General features: G+C 43.1%; 1 protein-coding gene across 1 annotated transcript in view; it reads right to left on the reverse strand.

The window, feature by feature from the left end:
* Positions 1 to 18271, reverse strand: part of COQ8B (coenzyme Q8B) — a 66985-nt gene that overhangs the window by 12077 nt on the left and 36637 nt on the right. The window contains exons 11-14 of the mRNA XM_089654185.1: positions 15351 to 15492; positions 15053 to 15160; positions 11474 to 11539; positions 8662 to 8748 (exon numbers count right to left, since the gene is read on the reverse strand). Of these exons, the coding sequence (XP_089510311.1) occupies positions 8662 to 8748; positions 11474 to 11539; positions 15053 to 15160; positions 15351 to 15492 (403 nt within the window). The remainder of the gene's footprint in view (positions 1 to 8661; positions 8749 to 11473; positions 11540 to 15052; positions 15161 to 15350; positions 15493 to 18271) is intronic.

Here is an 18271-nt window from a genome sequence, read left to right on the forward strand (position 1 = left end):
TGGTTCTGGCCAGCTCAGTGGATTGCTTTATAAAAGTCCTGGATTGTTTCTTAGATACAAAGAATATAACTGGATACTAACATTTATAGGTAAAGTTGATCCAGGGAATATCCGATCGCCTCTCGGGGGATCAGGAAGGAATTTTTTTCCCAGCAGGAGCAAATTGGATCAGGCTTTGCTGGGTTTTTTTGCCTTCCTCTGGATCAACTGTGGGTGTAGGATTATAACTTTTTTTTTTTTTTTAATGGTTGAACTGGATGGACTTTTGTCTTTTTTCAGCCAGACTAACTATGTAACTATGTAAAATATTTCCCTACTTTGAGGCATTCTGCAGCACAGGTGTGTTATCTTCAAGGCTGGGGAACCAAAATGAATGGCAGCATAATATAGTAATGTTACCACAACACAAAAGCAATATGAGCCCTAAATGGCAGCACTGTCCACCAGTGTCTCTCTAAAAGTGATACTAAACACACATCGTTTAATTTACATTACTCCCTCTCTTTCTGTATATGGATGATAGCACTGTAATTATTTTGATAAAAGGAAGACATCTAAGTACTTTTCTTCCTAATCAATATACAGCTCTTTCCCGGCTGGTTTTCAGGGAAACAGTGGCAGGAGGAGCTTCTAGTCCTGGCAACATGTTAAAAAAAAAAAAAAAAAAAAAAAAAGGGAAAAACAGCCTTTGAGATACAGAGTCAAAATAAATGGTTTTAAAATTGTCAAATAAAAACACTATATATTGGAAATCAAATAATTGGGTTTTTTTTGGCAATAACATGGTGTGGGCGGATTTCTGCCAGTCAATGGCTGAGTCACTCCCCTCCAGCCTGTGTCTAGCCCATGATCCCTATTGCCCGGGGGCCCCATGAGTTGTCAGTCCACCCCTGCTCCTGTGGCCATTTTTCAGCTGACAGCAAGTTAAATTCCACTGTCGGCTGACATCACTCTGTTTAGGTTGGGGAAAGACTCCAACTATATGGTCGAGAGCCACCCAGGAGCCTGGACCGGCACCTGGCTCAGCTTCTCAGCGAGATGCTGAGAGACTAAGCCAGTTGCTCCTGCCTCCTCCACAACCCAGCTCTCCAGTGAGCGCTGGAGGGGCAGAGCAGACAGCAGCAATTGACAGTCCTGTCTCTCTGCTCAGAGCGGATGGGAGAACTGAGCGATCAGCGGTGTTTGATCGCTCAGTTCTCACCCTTAGAGCCGGCGGGGGACAGATGCAGCATTGGATCGAAGCTGCACCCACCAAGATAAGTATGATTTAAAAAAAAAAAATTCCCATAGGGAATCAGCCATTGTTTGATGAAGTAAAGTCACAGCCAGGACTAGGTAAAGACCCACCTGAGGGAACAGAGCTCTGGAAAGGACTTGCAAAAGCTTATCGGTTGGATCCTTAAAGGCAGGAATGTCTTCTAGTGGAACAGTAAGCGTCGAGGTTAGGCTCATCCGAATGTTTCTGAAAAGAAAAGTTTAAAATATGCGTGCAAAGGCAAAGTCTTCCTGACCTTAGGAGCTTAAGAGGGCCCAAGACTGGAGACTGCACTGGTAGAAGCAACAGGCAGATCTTCTGGTTTTATGGTGGTGTGCACTGCATCAATAAGTAATGTAATCAATAGCAAATAACTAGTTGATTTGGGCCGTAAAGTCTTGCGTGACTGTATCCAAAAGGGTAGAAGATGCAGCCATACCCAATAGAGCTAAAGGGGACTCCAGTGATAAGATAGGATCTAGGAGTAGAGGGCAACACAAGTCTAGGCTGCAGACATCAGCACCATCAGTAGGCGTGTTGCAAGCAGCCCCGGAGTTGCTATTAATGTGTGGGTACCCAGCGGGACTGTCCCCTCTGTTTCTAGAGTTAGACCTGTTCTGACCATGGGGTGGTAAGGCAACATACATACAAAGAAAGAAAGAAAGAAAGAAAGAGGCAAAGCTTTTGATTAGAGGTGTGAAACTGGTAGCCCTGTGTCAGGAATGGACTTGCCAATAATGGTGGGACTCACCTGCCTTGTGGGCTGCAGTACCAGGGCTGGCCAGCGGGTGCTCTCAGCAATCAGAGACTCACTCTGCAGTCAGCCAAACACCTGAAGCTGATTGCAGGGGTTGTATTTAAGGAATGGCCAGACTCACAGTCAGGGCCTTGGTGTGTGTTTTTCCATGGGCCCCTGTATCTTGTATCCTGTATTCCTGTTCCTGTTCCTGTTTCTGCCTGACTTGTTGCCGACCCTTCCTGATCCTGACCTCTGCTGACTTCTCCTGTTTGATCCCTGGCTTGTGACCCTGACCACTCTCTGCCTGACCCTCTGCACCGCGCTGCCCGTGAGTTACTGAACCCAGCTTGTGACCCCGACCACTCTCCCGCCTGTTCCTGGTACTCCGTTTGCCAGTTTGCTACTGACCTGGCCTGCCTGATGAATCTTGCATTGTATGTATTGTTATCTGTGGGTGGTTTGGTTTGTTTGCACTGTGTTTAGGTTTAGTTTTGCACTGCGTTTTGTATTGTTAGTCTTAATAAATTATATTGTTTATACCATATCTGAAGCCTGCGTTTCCCTGTGTCAGTCCACACACCTCTGGTCATACCCGGAGCCCTGACACCCTGCAGCTGTTCCGAAACTACAAGTCCCATCATGCCTCTGCCTTTGGAAGTCATGCTTGTAACTGTCCATCTTGCAATGCCTCATGGGACTTGTAGTTTGGAAACAGCTGGAGGGCCGCCAGTTTGACTCCCATGCTTTAGATACTCCTGAAAACTGGAAAACTGGTAGTACATGAGAGTCAGATGCCAAAAGGTAACCAAAATATCTGTAAGCAGGCAGCAAGGATTGATCAAAGATCCACGTGGTCCTTGCAGGAGCAGAGAAAGTCTCTCAATGCTGTATGGCAGGAAAGAGTGCGGAGCATCCAAGACACATTACCCAGTGGATGAAGTCCATGCTCAGTCCTACAGCATTAACCTTTTCTATGGTAGAAACCAGGGGGGAATTGGAAGCAAAGGCCCCCAGCGACCTATGAAAATGTGGTAGCTTCCAATGCTCGGCCTGCCTAGCCTACTCACCAAGTGAGCTTTTAGAGGCACGGCAAGTGCTGAGGCAATGCCAGCAGCTCTGGACCTAGAAAGTCCACTGCAGCTAACTTTGACCAAAACACAGTCCCATATGGAACCAAGTGATTGTAGATTACTGTGCTATCCCTGCAACATCCAGTCCAGAACAATACTCTGAAGGCAAGGCTGAGTATGACCGTGCCAGATAGTTGCAATTGCAAATGAAGAGACAAGCTCCAAAACAGCAAGGTAAAGAGTATTGATTGAAGGAAAATAAAAATAAATAAAATTAATTTTTAAAAAGGGGATGTGTCTTAACACAGCAGAGCTGAAAAAGAAATCCATTCTCATAGGACACAGAAACTGGTAGCAAGAGGGGCTATCATGCCCAGATGTTTTTGTTTGCCAGTGTCCAACCTTCCTGTAGGCAGAAGTATACCCCGATGGTGAAATACTTCTGTGTCCCTCAAAAGGATGAGAAAGAAAAGGAGATTTCATTTGAAGTGCGGCTGTCTTCCATTTGCTTTTCAGTGAGCGCAGCTTACTATGAATGAGTCAAGATTGCAGGGAAAGCGCCCAATTCATCTACTTCTAGCTTACATTCGGCAGTCATAGAATTTGGAAAATTATCACACAAGATATCATATTTTAGCTATAAATCATCTTGACATTTGCACTAAAGAACAGGTTCATTTTGTTACCATCACAACAAAATGCAAATACAAAAGTTCTTTATACAGATAACTGGCTGCCTGCGGCTAATTCGCTGACTGTGCAACATTTGCTGTTTGTACTTCGTACAATTAATCCAGGAGGAGCTCTGTGCTCAGCTGCGGCTGGAAAAGGTAGTTGCTGTAGTATCAGCTGTAACATAACAGATCATCGCTGTCCTGAGATTTTCTGTACATCAAATCACTGATTACTATGGCTCGGGAGAAACAAGCTGCCTTGTGCGTTCATGGCAGGAGAACATTTAACAATGTAAATGGAACACAGCAATGTCCTGACCAGCCTGCTGTACAGACACCATGTTCCTCACAGCATGGACAGTAAACAGAGATTCAGCTGAGCACCACAATCTCTACTCCAGTTTCCGAAAGTTCAATGTTTGGCCAAAGTCTGACTGTACATCTCACCTCCATATGCTACCTATGGCCAGGGAAAAACCTTAAAAACACGCAAGCATTGTTCAATCCTCGGATATAAAATGATAGTTTATACAACTGGGGGAATCAATGGTGGAGAAGGATCTGGGGGTTCTGGTAGATCACAAGCTTAATAATGGCAGCAATGCCAAGCTGCGGGTTCTAAAGCGAGCAAAATCCTCTCTTGTCTTAAAAGAGGTATAGACTCCACAGAGAGATATCATTCCCCCGATACAAATCATTAGTAATACCTCATCTGGAATATGCAGCTCAGTTTTGGGCACCAATTCACAAAAAGAACATTGGGGAACTGGAGAAAGTACAGAGAAGGGCAACCAAACTGATAAGAGGCATGGAGGAGATCAGCTATGAGGAAAGATTAGAGGAACTGAATTTATTCTCTCTTGAGAAGAGGAGATTAAGCGGGATATGATCTCCATGTATAATACATAAGAGGGGATATGATCACCATGTATAATACATAAGGGGGGATATGATCTCCATGTATAATACATAAGGGGGGATATGATCTCCACGTATAATACATAAGGGGGATATGATCTCCATGTATAATACATAAGGGGGGGTATGATCTCCATGTATAATACATAAGGGGGAGTATGATCTCCATGTATAATACATAAGGGGGGATATGATCTCCATATATAATACATAAGGGGGATATGATCTCCGTGTATAATACATAAGGGGGGATATGATCTCCGTGTATAATACATAAGGGGGGATATGATCTCCATGTATAACACATAAGGGGGGATATGATCTCCATGTATAATACATAAGGGGGATATGATCACCATGTATAACACATAAGGGGGGATATGATCTCCGTGTATAATACATAAGGGGGGATATGATCTCCATGTATAATACATAAGGGGGGATATGATCTCCGTGTATAATACATAAGGGGGGATATGATCTCCGTGTATAATACATAAGGGGGGATATGATCACCATGTATAATACATAAGGGGGGATATGATCACCATGTATAATACATAAGGGGGGATATGATCTCCATGTATAATACATAAGGGGGGATATGATCTCCATGTATAATACATAAGGGGGGATATGATCACCATGTATAATACATAAGGGGGGATATGATCTCCATGTATAATACATAAGGGGGGATATGATCTCCATGTATAATACATAAGGGGGGATATGATCTCCATGTATAATACATAAGGGGGGATATGATCGCCATGTATAAATACATCAGTGGTTCATATAGTGAACTCGGTGTAGAGCTATTCCCCCTGAGGTCATCACAGAGGACAAGGGGACACTCTTTACGTCTGGAGGAAAATAAATTTAATCTCCAAAACACGGAAAGGTTTCTTCACAGTGAGAGCTGTGAAAATGTGGAATAGACTCCCTCAAGAGTTGGTTCTGGCCAGCTCAGTGGATTGCTTTAAAAAAAAGTCCTGGATTCTTTCTTAGATACACAGAATATAACTGGATATAACATTTATAGGTAAAGTTGATCCAGGGAATATCCGTATTGCCTCTCGGGGGGTCAGGAAGGAATTTTTTTCCCCATCAGGAGTAAATTGGATCATGCTTTGCTGGGTTTTTTTGCCTTCCTCTGGATCAACTGTGGGTATAGGATTATAACTTTTTTTTTTAATGGTTGAACTGGATGGACTTTTGTCTTTTTGCAGCCAGACTAACTATGCAACTATGTATCTGTAAGCATTTCAGAAACATCACGTAGCATTACTTAGCTCTAGCTTGGACCAATGTAACTGTGTACATAGCATTTCTGGTTGATGCCTCTGGAAGCTGGAAATCAGTGAATTAGACACAACTACCCCAGTGATCTCCACTTGCTTCCAGGTCCCGGGCTGAGCAGCCATCCTAAAGCAGTCTGAACATAGGTTGGCCACTTTGCATTTATTTTCTGAAAGAACGCAAAGCATCCTCTGATTGGATGAGATGGAAAGGTGGGGCCTTGACATTATGATCTCCACCTCATCCAATCAAAGAACGCCTTGCATCCTTTCAGAAAATGTAAAGCATTCTGTGACTGTCACTCCTGCTGAGCGTCTGACCTCCTGTGTTATTGCATCAGACCAGCATCTCAGCACAGGACCTGGAAGCAAGTGGAGATCGCTTGAATAGCAGCATCAGTGATTTCCAGTTTCAGGGGCATCAGCCAGGTACGGTGTATACAAAGCTGCATAGTTTCATTAGTCCAAGCTGGACTAATGTAACTATGTATTAACTATCCATACCAGGAATTCCTCTTTAACTTAGCAGCACAGTGGCTAAATGGTTAGCACTTCCACCTGGCAGTACTCGGGTCGTTGGTTCGAATCTCAACCACGGCAGCACCTGCCTGGAGTTTGCAAGTTCTCCCTGTGCCTGCATGGGTTTCCTCCCACACTAAAAAGACATGCTGGTAGGTGAATTGGATCCTGTCTAAATTGTCCCTAGTATGTGCATGTATGAATGTGAGTTAGGGACCTTAGATTGTACACCCCTTGAGGGTTAGGGACTGATGTGAATGTACAATATATATGTAATGTTCTGTGTAAATTGACAGCGCTATATACAGTGGGGCAAAAAAGTATTTAGTCAGCCACCAATTGTGCAAGTTCTCCCACTTAAAAAGATGAGAGAGGCCTGTAATTGGCATCATAGGTAGACCTCAAATATGAGAGACAAAAGGAGAAAAAAAATCCAGACAATCACATTGGCTGATTTGGAAAGAATTTATTTGTAAATTATGGTGGAAAATAAGTATTTGGTCACCTACAAACAAGCAAGATTTCTGGCTCTCACAGACCTGTACCTTCTTCTTTAAGAGGCTCCTCTGTCCTGCACTCATTACCTGTATCAATGGCACCTGTTTGTACTTGTTATCAGTATAAAAGACACCTGTCCACAACCTCAAACAGTCACACTCCAAACTCCACTATGGTGAAGATCAAAGAGCTGTCGAAGGGGATCTTCTCCCTCCCGCTAGCTGTTGCAATTTTAAAAAAAATGGGGCTGTGCGGGGCTCCGCCAGCCCAGCCGTGTCACTCAACCACAGAGTTCTGTGAATGAGAACACTACAATCTCTGGCAGCCTTTGCTGAACAACCATGGCGCTGTGGAGAACCGTGGTAGTTCATTGATTCTTCCTGTCAGTAAGTATCTACGAGGTGTATGGGCACACAGATACACTGACAGGTCTGCAGGAGACCTGCATGGCACCAGTGATCAGCTGATCACTGGTGAAATACTTTACAGGCTCCAGAGACAAAAAATAAATGCACATTTTTTTACCCGCAAAAGAAAAAAAAATAATTAAAAAATATGCATTTATTATTTTTTGTTTAAAAGGTGAACTTATCCTTCAAGGGAATCGCTTGGAGACTCCCAGGTCCCCAGAACTAGTGTCCCCATTGTAAGATGTCTATTATTTTCTGGGGACAACCCAAAATTTGGGATTTTTTTTACTTTCATTTTCAAGGATAAATGGTAAAACAGGACAAATAGAGAGGGTAAACCACTTGACCACAGGAAGGTTTTTCCCCCTTCATGACCAGGGCAATTTTTTTTGCTAATCAGCACTGTGCTACTTTAACAAGCGATTGCTCGGTCTTACAACCGTGTACTCAAAATTACATTTTTATCATTTTTTTTTTCACACCAAGCAAGCTCTCTTTTGTTGGTATTTAAATCACGCTTGTGTTCTTTTTAATTTTTGCTATACAAATTTAAGAAAAAAAAATACTGTAAATCTTGAAAAGAAACAAAAAAAAACAAAAAAAACAAAAAAAAAAATAACAAGCCACCTTTTTCTGTTATAAAATTTTGCAAACAATCTTTGTTCATGGATTTAGGTAAAAAGGTATTATGTTACATGTCTTTGGTAAAAATAACCCAAATCAATGTACATTATTTATTTATTCTGTGTGAAAGCTATGGAGTCTAAAATCTATGGTGTATATGTATATTCAATATATATATATATATATATATATATATATATATTCAATATATATATTTTCAATATATATATTGAAAATTGTTCAGTTCTGCTGTACTGACAGAATATCTCATTTCTTGAGGCCTAAAAATACCTCCAAAATGCTGTTTATTGCAAAGTATAGAGTCCAAGTTATTGAAGCCATTCATGACTGATGTTTATATTGTAATCAGGTGATTGCTATGATTGATCATAGCGATCACATGATACCCCGGCTTGGAGCTTGAAGGGGACATGCCGCGAAAAAACGTCTCCTGAAAATTTGGATGGCAGTGCAAATAAAACAAGTATCGCTACTCAACTGTCCTTTTTGTAAGTGCATTAATATGGCTACAATTATCTCAAGCATTCAAGTATCTCAAAACCAATCACAGAATGTAACCTATGACCGGTTCTCATTTGTCAGATAAAATGAACACGTACTGGTACCATTTTTCCCACTCTTGCAACGCTTACCTTTGTTTCATACCCAGTCAGAAATTTGAGATCTCTGGATTTCTGGAGAACTCTTGCTCGATCCCCTTCTGCTGCTGCTTTCACAACCTGTGTGATTTAGATTGTTCATTAGAGCTTTTTAGGTTAGAGCATCACATGCACAACTGCCAGGGACAACAAGAACCACCTTCCTTTGGAACCTTTCAATTCAGAGGTCTGAACATTAGGGAGTAAAATCTAGTGTTCCACTAGAACAAAGCTTAAAGCAGAGCTCCACCCAAAAATGGAAGTTCCGCTTTAAGGACTGCTCTCCCGCTCCCCATTAAGGATTGGCACCTTTGGGGGGAATTGACAGGTACCCACTCCCACTTCCGGTCCGATCGTCTAGGCGATCGGCAGGTGTCCTCCCTCCCTCCCTGTAGTCTTTTGGGACACGTGACAGGTCCCAGAAGACTAGAGGACCATTATTCATGAAGCGCAGCACTACTCGCACATGCGCAGTGGGTACCCGGCTGTAAAGCCGCAAGCTGTCACAGCCGGGTGCCCACACTGAATATGCCGGCCTTCTGGAATACAGGACGGCCGGCGAAACGGGCTACCGGGGGACACACCACGGGACTGAGGGACAGGCAAGTGGCTGTTTTTTAACAGTCAGCAGCTACAGTTTTTGTAGCTACTGACTTTTATTTTTTGACAGGGTGAATGGCACTCCGCTTTAATCCAAATTTGCACTCAGATCACTAAATGGCCCAATTTTTTTCTGCCATCTAAAGTCAACAAGGTCTGTAGAAAAGGTTTATGAACTGGAGAGAGCAGAAGAATGCTGCAACTGGTGAAACTGCTTTATTGATGCCCCATAACGGGACTCTACAACCCAAACTCTTTGAGGTTTTTCAGAATATACATTAAAATGTTCATAATTAACATTCTTAGTTGGTAGCATAAAGTGAATCCTAACTTAAGGACACAGCCGACCAGGGGCGGACTGACCATTTGGAAACTCGGGCACTGCCCGAGGTCAGTAGGGGGCCCCATGAGATGCCCCTGGTACCTTTTTCATAGGCTTTTTTGAGTTTGGGCAAAGACACAGGGGCCCCATAATCCCCTATTGCCCGGGGGCCCCATGAGTTGTCAGTCCGCCCCTGCAGCCGACATACCTATGAATTATGGAAAAATATGACAACACCTGTGCATTAGACACATTTAATGAATATTTAACAAATTAAACACAAAAATGTACAGAGTGTGGAGGGGTTAGACCAGGGGTGGGCAAACTTTTTGACTTGAGGGCCGCAATGGGTTCATATATTGGACCCGGGGGCCGGACCAAGAGTAGATGAATGATGTGTATGTGTCATCCATAGTAAGTATAGTAATATTCCCCCATAGTAAGCATAGTAATTAATCCCCCATATAGTAATTCATCCCCCATATAGTAATTCATCCCCCATAGTAATTCATCCCCCATATAGTAATTCATCCCCCATAGTAATTCATCCCCCATAGTAATTCATCCCCCATATAGTAATTCATCCCCCATATAGTAATTCATCCCCCATAGTAATTCATCCCCCATATAGTAATTCATCCCCCATAGTAATTCATCCCCCATAGTAATTCATCCCCCATATAGTAATTCATCCCCCATATAGTAATTCATCCCCCATATAGTAATTCATCCCCCATATACTAATTCATCCCCCATATACTAATTCATCCCCCATAGTAATTCATCCCCCTTATAGTAATTCATCCCCCATAGTAATTCATCCCCCATATAGTAATTCATTCCCCATATTAATTCATCCCCCATATAGTAATTCATCCCCCCTATAGTAATTCATCCCCCATATTAATTCATCCCCCATATAGTAATTCATTCCCCATATTAACTCATCCCCCCTATAGTAATTCATTCCCCATATTAAGTCCCCAAGTCCCCCGTGTCAATTTACTTACCTTTGCTCCGCGCGTTCCTCTCGCCGTGTTCCCGCGCCGTTCCGGTCTTCAGGGCGGACTGTGAGAGGAGCCTAGCTCCCCTCACGTTCGTCACGCTGCCCCGCCTACACACATCCTGACAGCCATCCTGACAGTATCACGCTCCGTGGGCCGGATTAAAAGGTCCGCCGGGCCGTATACGGCCCGCAGTTTGCCCATTGCTGGGTTAGACCCTTTGTCAAGTTTTTATACCATCTGTGTTCCTCCTGGGAAGATTCATTCTTTCTCTATATTTTGGTCAGAGATGTCAAAAAAGAAATAAAAGTGATGGGAAATCCTTATTTCAAAGATATCACCAGAACAAAAAGGTGAGGGTAAGTTCCTGGTCACACCGGTGCAGCTTGTAATGCGATTTGAGTTTCAAATCACAAGACAAGTCGCACTCTATTTTCTGCAACGGAAGCGGTCATATTGGTGCGATTCTGTCTCCGGAGTCACACCAATTTTGAAAGTACTTTTTGCAAGTTCAGGTGCGAATTGCATTGACATCTGTGCATGAAATCGCACGGATGTCTTCGCAGTCACACAGACTTTGAAATCGTGTGATTTCAAGTGAAGTCGCACAATTTCAAAGTTGGATTTGGTGTGACTGAAGATTAAATCTTCAAAAGGGGACAACTGTTCCACAGATTGCTAAGGAGGGGACTTCCCATCAATGTGGAAAGATTTCCTCTCACTTTCTGTTGCGTCTAAAAGGGCAAGAAGTGAAAAGGGAATCCCCCTAATGGATAAAGACAGCAACTGACCGCAGTTCTACCTAAAACATTACTGCTTCAGCACTCCTTATGATGTGGTTCTAAAATTATACTGTGAAATATAGACAAATGATACACACCTCAATATAATCATCTGTGAATTTCTCCCCAAATTCTCGACTGGCTCCAAAGTCCAACAGCATGACCTAGAAAACGAAAACTTGTTATAGAGGAACTGTAGACTTTTTATAATTTTTCGGATATATATCTGAAAATGATCTGCCAAGTGTAAGACAAATAGATGTTCTGTCAGATATTATAATATACCATTTAAAGGAGGAACTGAAAGTGACATATGTATACATTTCATGCACTTTTCACTTGCTGACCATGAAAGACCAATGTAGCCAAGAACTGTGCCCTTCCCCATTTACAAAGTATAGTTTTAATAAATGTACTACACTCTGATGGGTTCTATTTTTTAGATTATAACTAAACTCAGGGCAAATTTTTTTCCCCATGTAGTGGGGCTGTGCCAACATTGCATGGATTAACTGCTCGTTTTTGTCTAGGAGTCTGGAGAATGGAGATATACTTACCTAATCCTCTGCTCCTCCCAGACCGATCCTTGCAGCTCCTGCCCCCCCCGCAGTCTAACAGTCTTGTGTGGTGGACTGTTCCTGACGTCATCACGCTCATAGACCTGCTCTGGACTTGAAGACGTCAGGAACAGTCCACAGCTGGATCATGGAGGGGGTGAGTATAAAGCTTTCTGCTTGTCCCTTGACAAAACAAGCAGTTGACCTATGCAGTGTGGGTACAGCCCCACTGAATGGAAAAAAACATTTGCCAAGAGTTCAGCTTTAAAATCTTTGAGGTGGACCCTTACACAACCAAAGAGCAGCAAGGCTGAGTGAGCATTATTATTGTTTGTGGAACAGTGTTTATTCAGGAATAGACTGGTGAACTTTAACCCATTATTTTGTACTCCCCATGAAATCTTTTTCTTGGAGTCCAATGAGCGACATAGAAGAAGTCTTCAACCTTTGGAGTATACTGCTGCCTACAGGAGGATTGGAAACTAGCAAAGAGAAATTGTAGGTCAGCCCACAGTATAACCCTTCCTAGTACCAGAATGCCAAAGTAGTGCAATGAGCATGATCATAAATACGGAAGAGGGGGTGCCGGTGTGCCTCGATGAATTCCAAAAATAGGATTTTTTCTCTCTTGTCTACTAGGGGACACAAAAAGTCCTAAACCTTCAGAAGGCCTAAAAGCAATCCAGCCAATGAGACTAATGGGCTCAAGATACGCTAAAGAAAACTGGGAACTGCCAGCAGCTTAAAGAGCTGCCTGAAGGACCTGACACCCGAAGTTGGCATCAGATGAGGCAGAAACGTCCACCTAAAAAGAAAAAATTAGAAAACCAAGTTAACAGAAGACCAGCTGGCAGTCCTGCATATCTGATAAACAGTTGCCTGATGCCAAAGATCCCAAGAGGTGCTCAAAGATCTAGTAGAGTAACCCAATCTTTGAGATTCAAACGATGGTCTGACTGAGTCACCTAGAGATGGTGGAATGAGAAGCCAGGGAACCAGATTTTCTAAAAGAAGCAGTGGCTGAGACTAGTCTAGACAATTGAGACATATCTAGACAATGGAGGGAAGTATCCTTTTGATGAATCGAAAGCAGATAAAAGGACAGGTTAGGGTGAAAAGTACAGACTACCTAAGAGAAAAAGAGTCCTGAGCCATAACACTACTTTGCTCCATGCGACACCAAAATGGGTTCTTTGCAAGACAAAGTCACCAGTTAAGACACTTGCCTTGCACAATGCGATAGCTACAGGAAAGCAACCTTATGGGAGAGAGTTGAAAGAGGAATGCCTCTAATTAATTCAAACAGCTGCTTCTGTATTGCAGAGAGAACCAGATTCAGTTCCCCCACAGTATCATAGGGAACAGACCATGGAGGGGGCCAGTGACATGGGAGAACACCTGCAAAATAAGATCTTAGAACGAGTGGAAGGCCAAGCGTCTCTGAAACAAAAAAAAATAATAATAATACGCTCCATGTTGTTTCTCAATAAATATAAACAATGTATCTAAGCTGCTGTATGAATATCTATAAGTGAACCATGAGTAGCAGTCTATCATATGACAAAACACGTTGGATTGGGTGAGGTGGTGTGATGTCATCACGCAAGCCAAGCACACATGAACATAAGTGGATTGTAGTGCGAACATGTGCTTTTTACTGATTGCTTGTAGATCCTTAGTGGTGTGAGAACACCTGTTTGTAAGCCTCTTAAGTGTTTTAAATAAAAAGTTTGTCATTATGCAAAGCTTCATTTGTTTTCTCATGCGAGTTGTTAAGATCCTGCATTTGGAAAGGACATGGAACTAGTAAAGAACATGAAGTGTCTGGAGGAGCAAAGAGGTCATTACAAGCTGGTGAGTAAATGGTTCAAACCATGATGAAATCAAAAACAGAATATGGGGGTTATAGTGCCTGTGGTCAGAGTTAACAGATATGCTGGGTAATCTGGGTCATAACATCCTCCATGGTTGTAGTACAAACCTCAGTCGAGAGGGCAGGGGACCCAGCTACACCCAACCCAACACAACTCTAGTCTGCAGACGGTGGCACTGCATTGCAAGCAACCTACAACACATGTGAGCTGGGGCAGTGGGTGACTGTCCCTTCAGGTCTAGATTTAGATATGTTACAGTAGAAAAGCAGTTAGGCAATGTCCAGGCTCGTGGTAAGAGGTTAGGCCTCAAACCCCTACAAAACCCAGACAGCTGGTATTAAGTGAGAGTCGGTGACCAAAGGTTTAGATGGGCAGAAGTGTTCAGAATCATTGTAGGCAGCAGATAAAAGTTCCATGTAGCTCTTTGCAACAGAAGCAGCAGCAGGGAGATACTTCCTCATTGCAGTATGGCAAAAAAAAAAAAAGAAAAAGAAGAAAGAAGAAAAAGAAGTAAGAAGAAAGAAGTAAGAAGAAAAAGAAGAAGAAGAAAGAGAAGAAGAAGAAAGAGAAGAAGAAAGAAGAAAGCAGAAAAAGAAGAAAGCAGAAAAAGAAGAAAGAAGGAAGGAAGAAGTGCAGGTCACTCATCTGCAACACTCCACCCAGCGGAGGACATCAGAGTTCAGGCCCACAGCAATAACTCCACATGGCAAAGCTGGATGAAAACAAGGCATAATGGCACCCAGCAATCAATGAAAAGAAGATCTACTGATGTAAGTGAGTGGAAAGCACACTGCTGTGAACCTAAGCAAAACCTAAGTCTGGAAACCCAGAGTCCAAAGGTCACTTCCAGGCTAGCCCCACAATATCAAGTCTAGCAGGGTCTGGATGTGGTATGGTCCAAAACCAGGCTAAGGACTACCACGCCTGGTTTTTGGACCGTACCACAAAAGATGACAGATGATTATAAAATTGCTAGAAAAACACAAGTTAGTCTTTACAACACCACAGCTGAAGAAAAGACGTCAATTCTAGGACACTAGCAAAAACCAGGCATGCTGTAAGTAGGAGAGGTTGGCCTACAGTTTTGTTTGCCGGGGTCCAATCCTCCTGTAGGTAGCTGTATAACCTGAAAGTTTAGGACTTCCTGTGTCCCTCAACAAATTAGAAAGTAAGTAGCATTAATAATTGTTTTCTTTCATAACATACTCCTCCTGGCCACCTCACCTATATGGGGTGTCATACTCACCTTGTTGATATCAGCATCATAAAAAAAGTTTGCCCAATTTGGATCAGTCTGCATGAAGTGGAACTGAAATAACTCCCGCAGGCAAAGGTGTAGGATGTTGTATGAAATCTAAATGAATAAAAATATGCACCGAACAATTACAAAACTTAAAAAAAAAAATTGCCAATCACTAGTATAGAGAAATACACATCAAAACCCATAAGAACCTGGCATACAGTATATGCTTGTGACAAGAATAAAATACTATGGGTCATTCCAAGAACTTTCTATGGGAAGATCGATGAATTGTTTGCCTTACCTCATTACGAGTTTCTTGGTCCATCGCGGCACATTGGTCCAGTGGCACCCCAGACACCAGTTCAACGGTCAACACCCTCTTAGAGGAAAGCTCATCTATGACCCGAGGAACTTTAAAGAAGGGATCATTGCTCAAGAGCTCCCTGTACAGCAAAGATTATTATAATTTAAACTGAATTAAAAAAAAAAGACAATCAACAGCTTAGGACAGCAAATAAACCAACAACATAAACACAAAACTGCTACTGGTGTGCAGTATTCGCATGGACTACAATTATCATCAGTATTGGGATGTTGGCTCTAATCAACATAAAACGGAAGCAAAATCTCTGGACTTTAAAGGGGGAATCTGTCATGATCAAACTCTGGGAGTTATTGTGCTGACACTGTCATCCTCATCCTTTTCTTCACTATGTGATGAGACACTCTCCTGGAACAAGCACTCAGCCAGCCAGGACACCCAACTGCACATATTTGTTCCAGCTCAGTGATTTACGCGATCATGAAGCCAAGGATGGCTCGTCATCTCAAATACTATCCTGAGATCCTAATAAAGTACACCTGTCAAAAACAGAAGTATCCTATTGTTGCTATTGCCTGCTGACCTCTGAAGATACTAGCTGCTTGGTTGTCTTTTGCAATACCTCTACAGATGTGCAACAAGAATGCAGCAACTCTTGCAAGGTCAATGATGCAGAAAATATTTAACCACTTGCCTACCGGGCACTTATACCCCCTTCTTTACCAGGCCAATTTTCAGCTTTCAGCGCTGTTGCACTTTGAATGACAATTGCGCGGTCATGCAAGATTGTACCCATATGAAATTTTTATCATTTTTTTCTCACATATAGAGCTTTGTTTTGGTGGTATTTACTCACCGCTGGGCACTTTACTTTTTGCGCTATAAACAAAAACAGTGCAAAAAATTTGAAAAAAAAAAAAGTTTCTTTGTTTCTATTATAACATTTTGCAAACAGGTAATTTTTCTCCTTCACTGATATGCGTTGATGAGGCAGCACTGATGGGCACTGAGAGGCAGCACTGATGGGCACTGAGAGGCGGCACTGATAGGCAGCACTAATGAGGCGTCAAGGATAGGCGGCACTGATAGTTGGCACTGATAGGCGGCACTGATGATGGGTACTGATAGACAGCACTGATAGGTGGCACTGATGATGGGCACTGATAGACAGCACTGATAGGTGGCACTGATTGGCATCACTACTGGGCACTGACTGGTGGGTCTGCTAGGCATTGACTGGCGCAAGTGCTGGGCACTGATTGGCACAACTGCTGGGCACTGACTGGCAGCACTGCTGGGCTGCACTGATGAGTGGCACAGGTGGGTGGCACTGCTGGGCACAGGTAGGTGGCACTTCTGAGCACAGGTGTGTGGCACTGGTGGGCACCGATCATCAGTGCCCTGATGATCGCTGCCGATCCCTGCTCTGACAACTGCCAGTTTTCGGTAGTACTTTCTTCACGCTCTGACAGCGCAAGGAAAGTGCAGCCGAGAAACGGCAATTGCATTTCCCGGTGATCAGCGTGTCATTGGACACGGCTGATCACGTGGTAAAAGGCCACTGTGATTGGCCTTTTACCACATCACGTGATCAGCTGTGTCCGCAGGACACAGCGATCACGGAGATTGCCGGGGGCACGCAGGAGAGCGCTTTCTGGGAGTACATCATAGGATGCCCTCCCAGAACTGGCCGGCCGCAGTGTAGCCGTCATTCGGCTATCTGCGGTTGGCAAGTAGTTAATCAAAAACAATTAACATGGGAAAACAGCAACTATCTTTCTGAGGAGCTATAACAGTATGCATATTTGTCTGGGAACAAGTTTCCTTGAAATTAAATTTAGATGGATTTCAGTTAACGGGAATATGTATGCATGAAAGAAAAGCCTTCATTCTGAGGCATGGCCACCTCTAGGCAGGAGAATCAAGTTGAGGGAAGGCTCTGTGTGAGGCCGAAGTACTGACTGCCTGCTCAATAATGGTCACAACAAAGAATCAAAATGATAAAAGGAAGCACTGGAAGTCCTAAGCCAACTAGAATCCTTTATCCAAAAAGCATTAGAGGTCCTAAGCCAACGGGAATCCATTCCAGTGAATAGGTATTTCAGTGCTTTAAAAGGATACGTTCACCTTTGGGAACATGTTAAAAGTTCCCATAGCTGCAGCTGCGCCCGCCGCCCCCCCCCCCTCTGACAGATGGTATGGCGACAAAGTTTCCCCGTACTGTTAGATTTGAAAACAGTGTGGTCGCGCAGGGCTCCGCCCACACGGCCGTGCCACTCGTTCCCAGAGTTCTGTGAATGAATGCCTACAAGTCCCGGCTGACTTAGTGGCTGTCGACTTGTAGTTTACAATGAACTACCATGGAGCATCATAGTAGTTCATTGAAACTTCCTGTCAGATTATCTGCTTGCTCATACAGTGGGGATCGAAAGTTCGGCACCCCAGCTAAAAATTTGTATTAATGTGCATAAAGAAGCCAAGGAAAGATGGAAAAATCTCCAAAAGGCATCAAATTACAGATTAGACATTCTTATAATATGTCAACAAAAGTTAGATTTTATTTCCATCATTTACACTTTCAAAATAACAGAAAACAAAAAAATGGCGTCTGCAAAAGTTTGGGCACCCTGCAGAGTTAATATCTTGTACTGCCCCCTTTGGCAAGTATCACAGCTTGTAAACGCTTTTTGTAGCCAGCCAAGAGTCTTTCAAATCTTGTTTGAGGTATCTTTGCCCATTCTTCCTTACAAAAGTCTTCCAGTCCTTTGAGATCTCTGGGCTGTCTGTCACGCACTGCTCTTTTAAAGGTCTATCCATAGATTTTCAATTATGTTGAGGTCAGGAGATTGTGAAGGCCATGGCAAAACCTTCAGTTTACGCCTCTTGATGTAATCCCCCGT

This window comes from Staurois parvus, unplaced genomic scaffold, assembly GCF_062004578.1.
Source record: "Staurois parvus isolate SC_StPar_1 unplaced genomic scaffold, SC_StPar_1.0 ptg000746l, whole genome shotgun sequence".
In the NCBI taxonomy this organism is placed as follows: Eukaryota; Metazoa; Chordata; class Amphibia; order Anura; family Ranidae; genus Staurois; species Staurois parvus.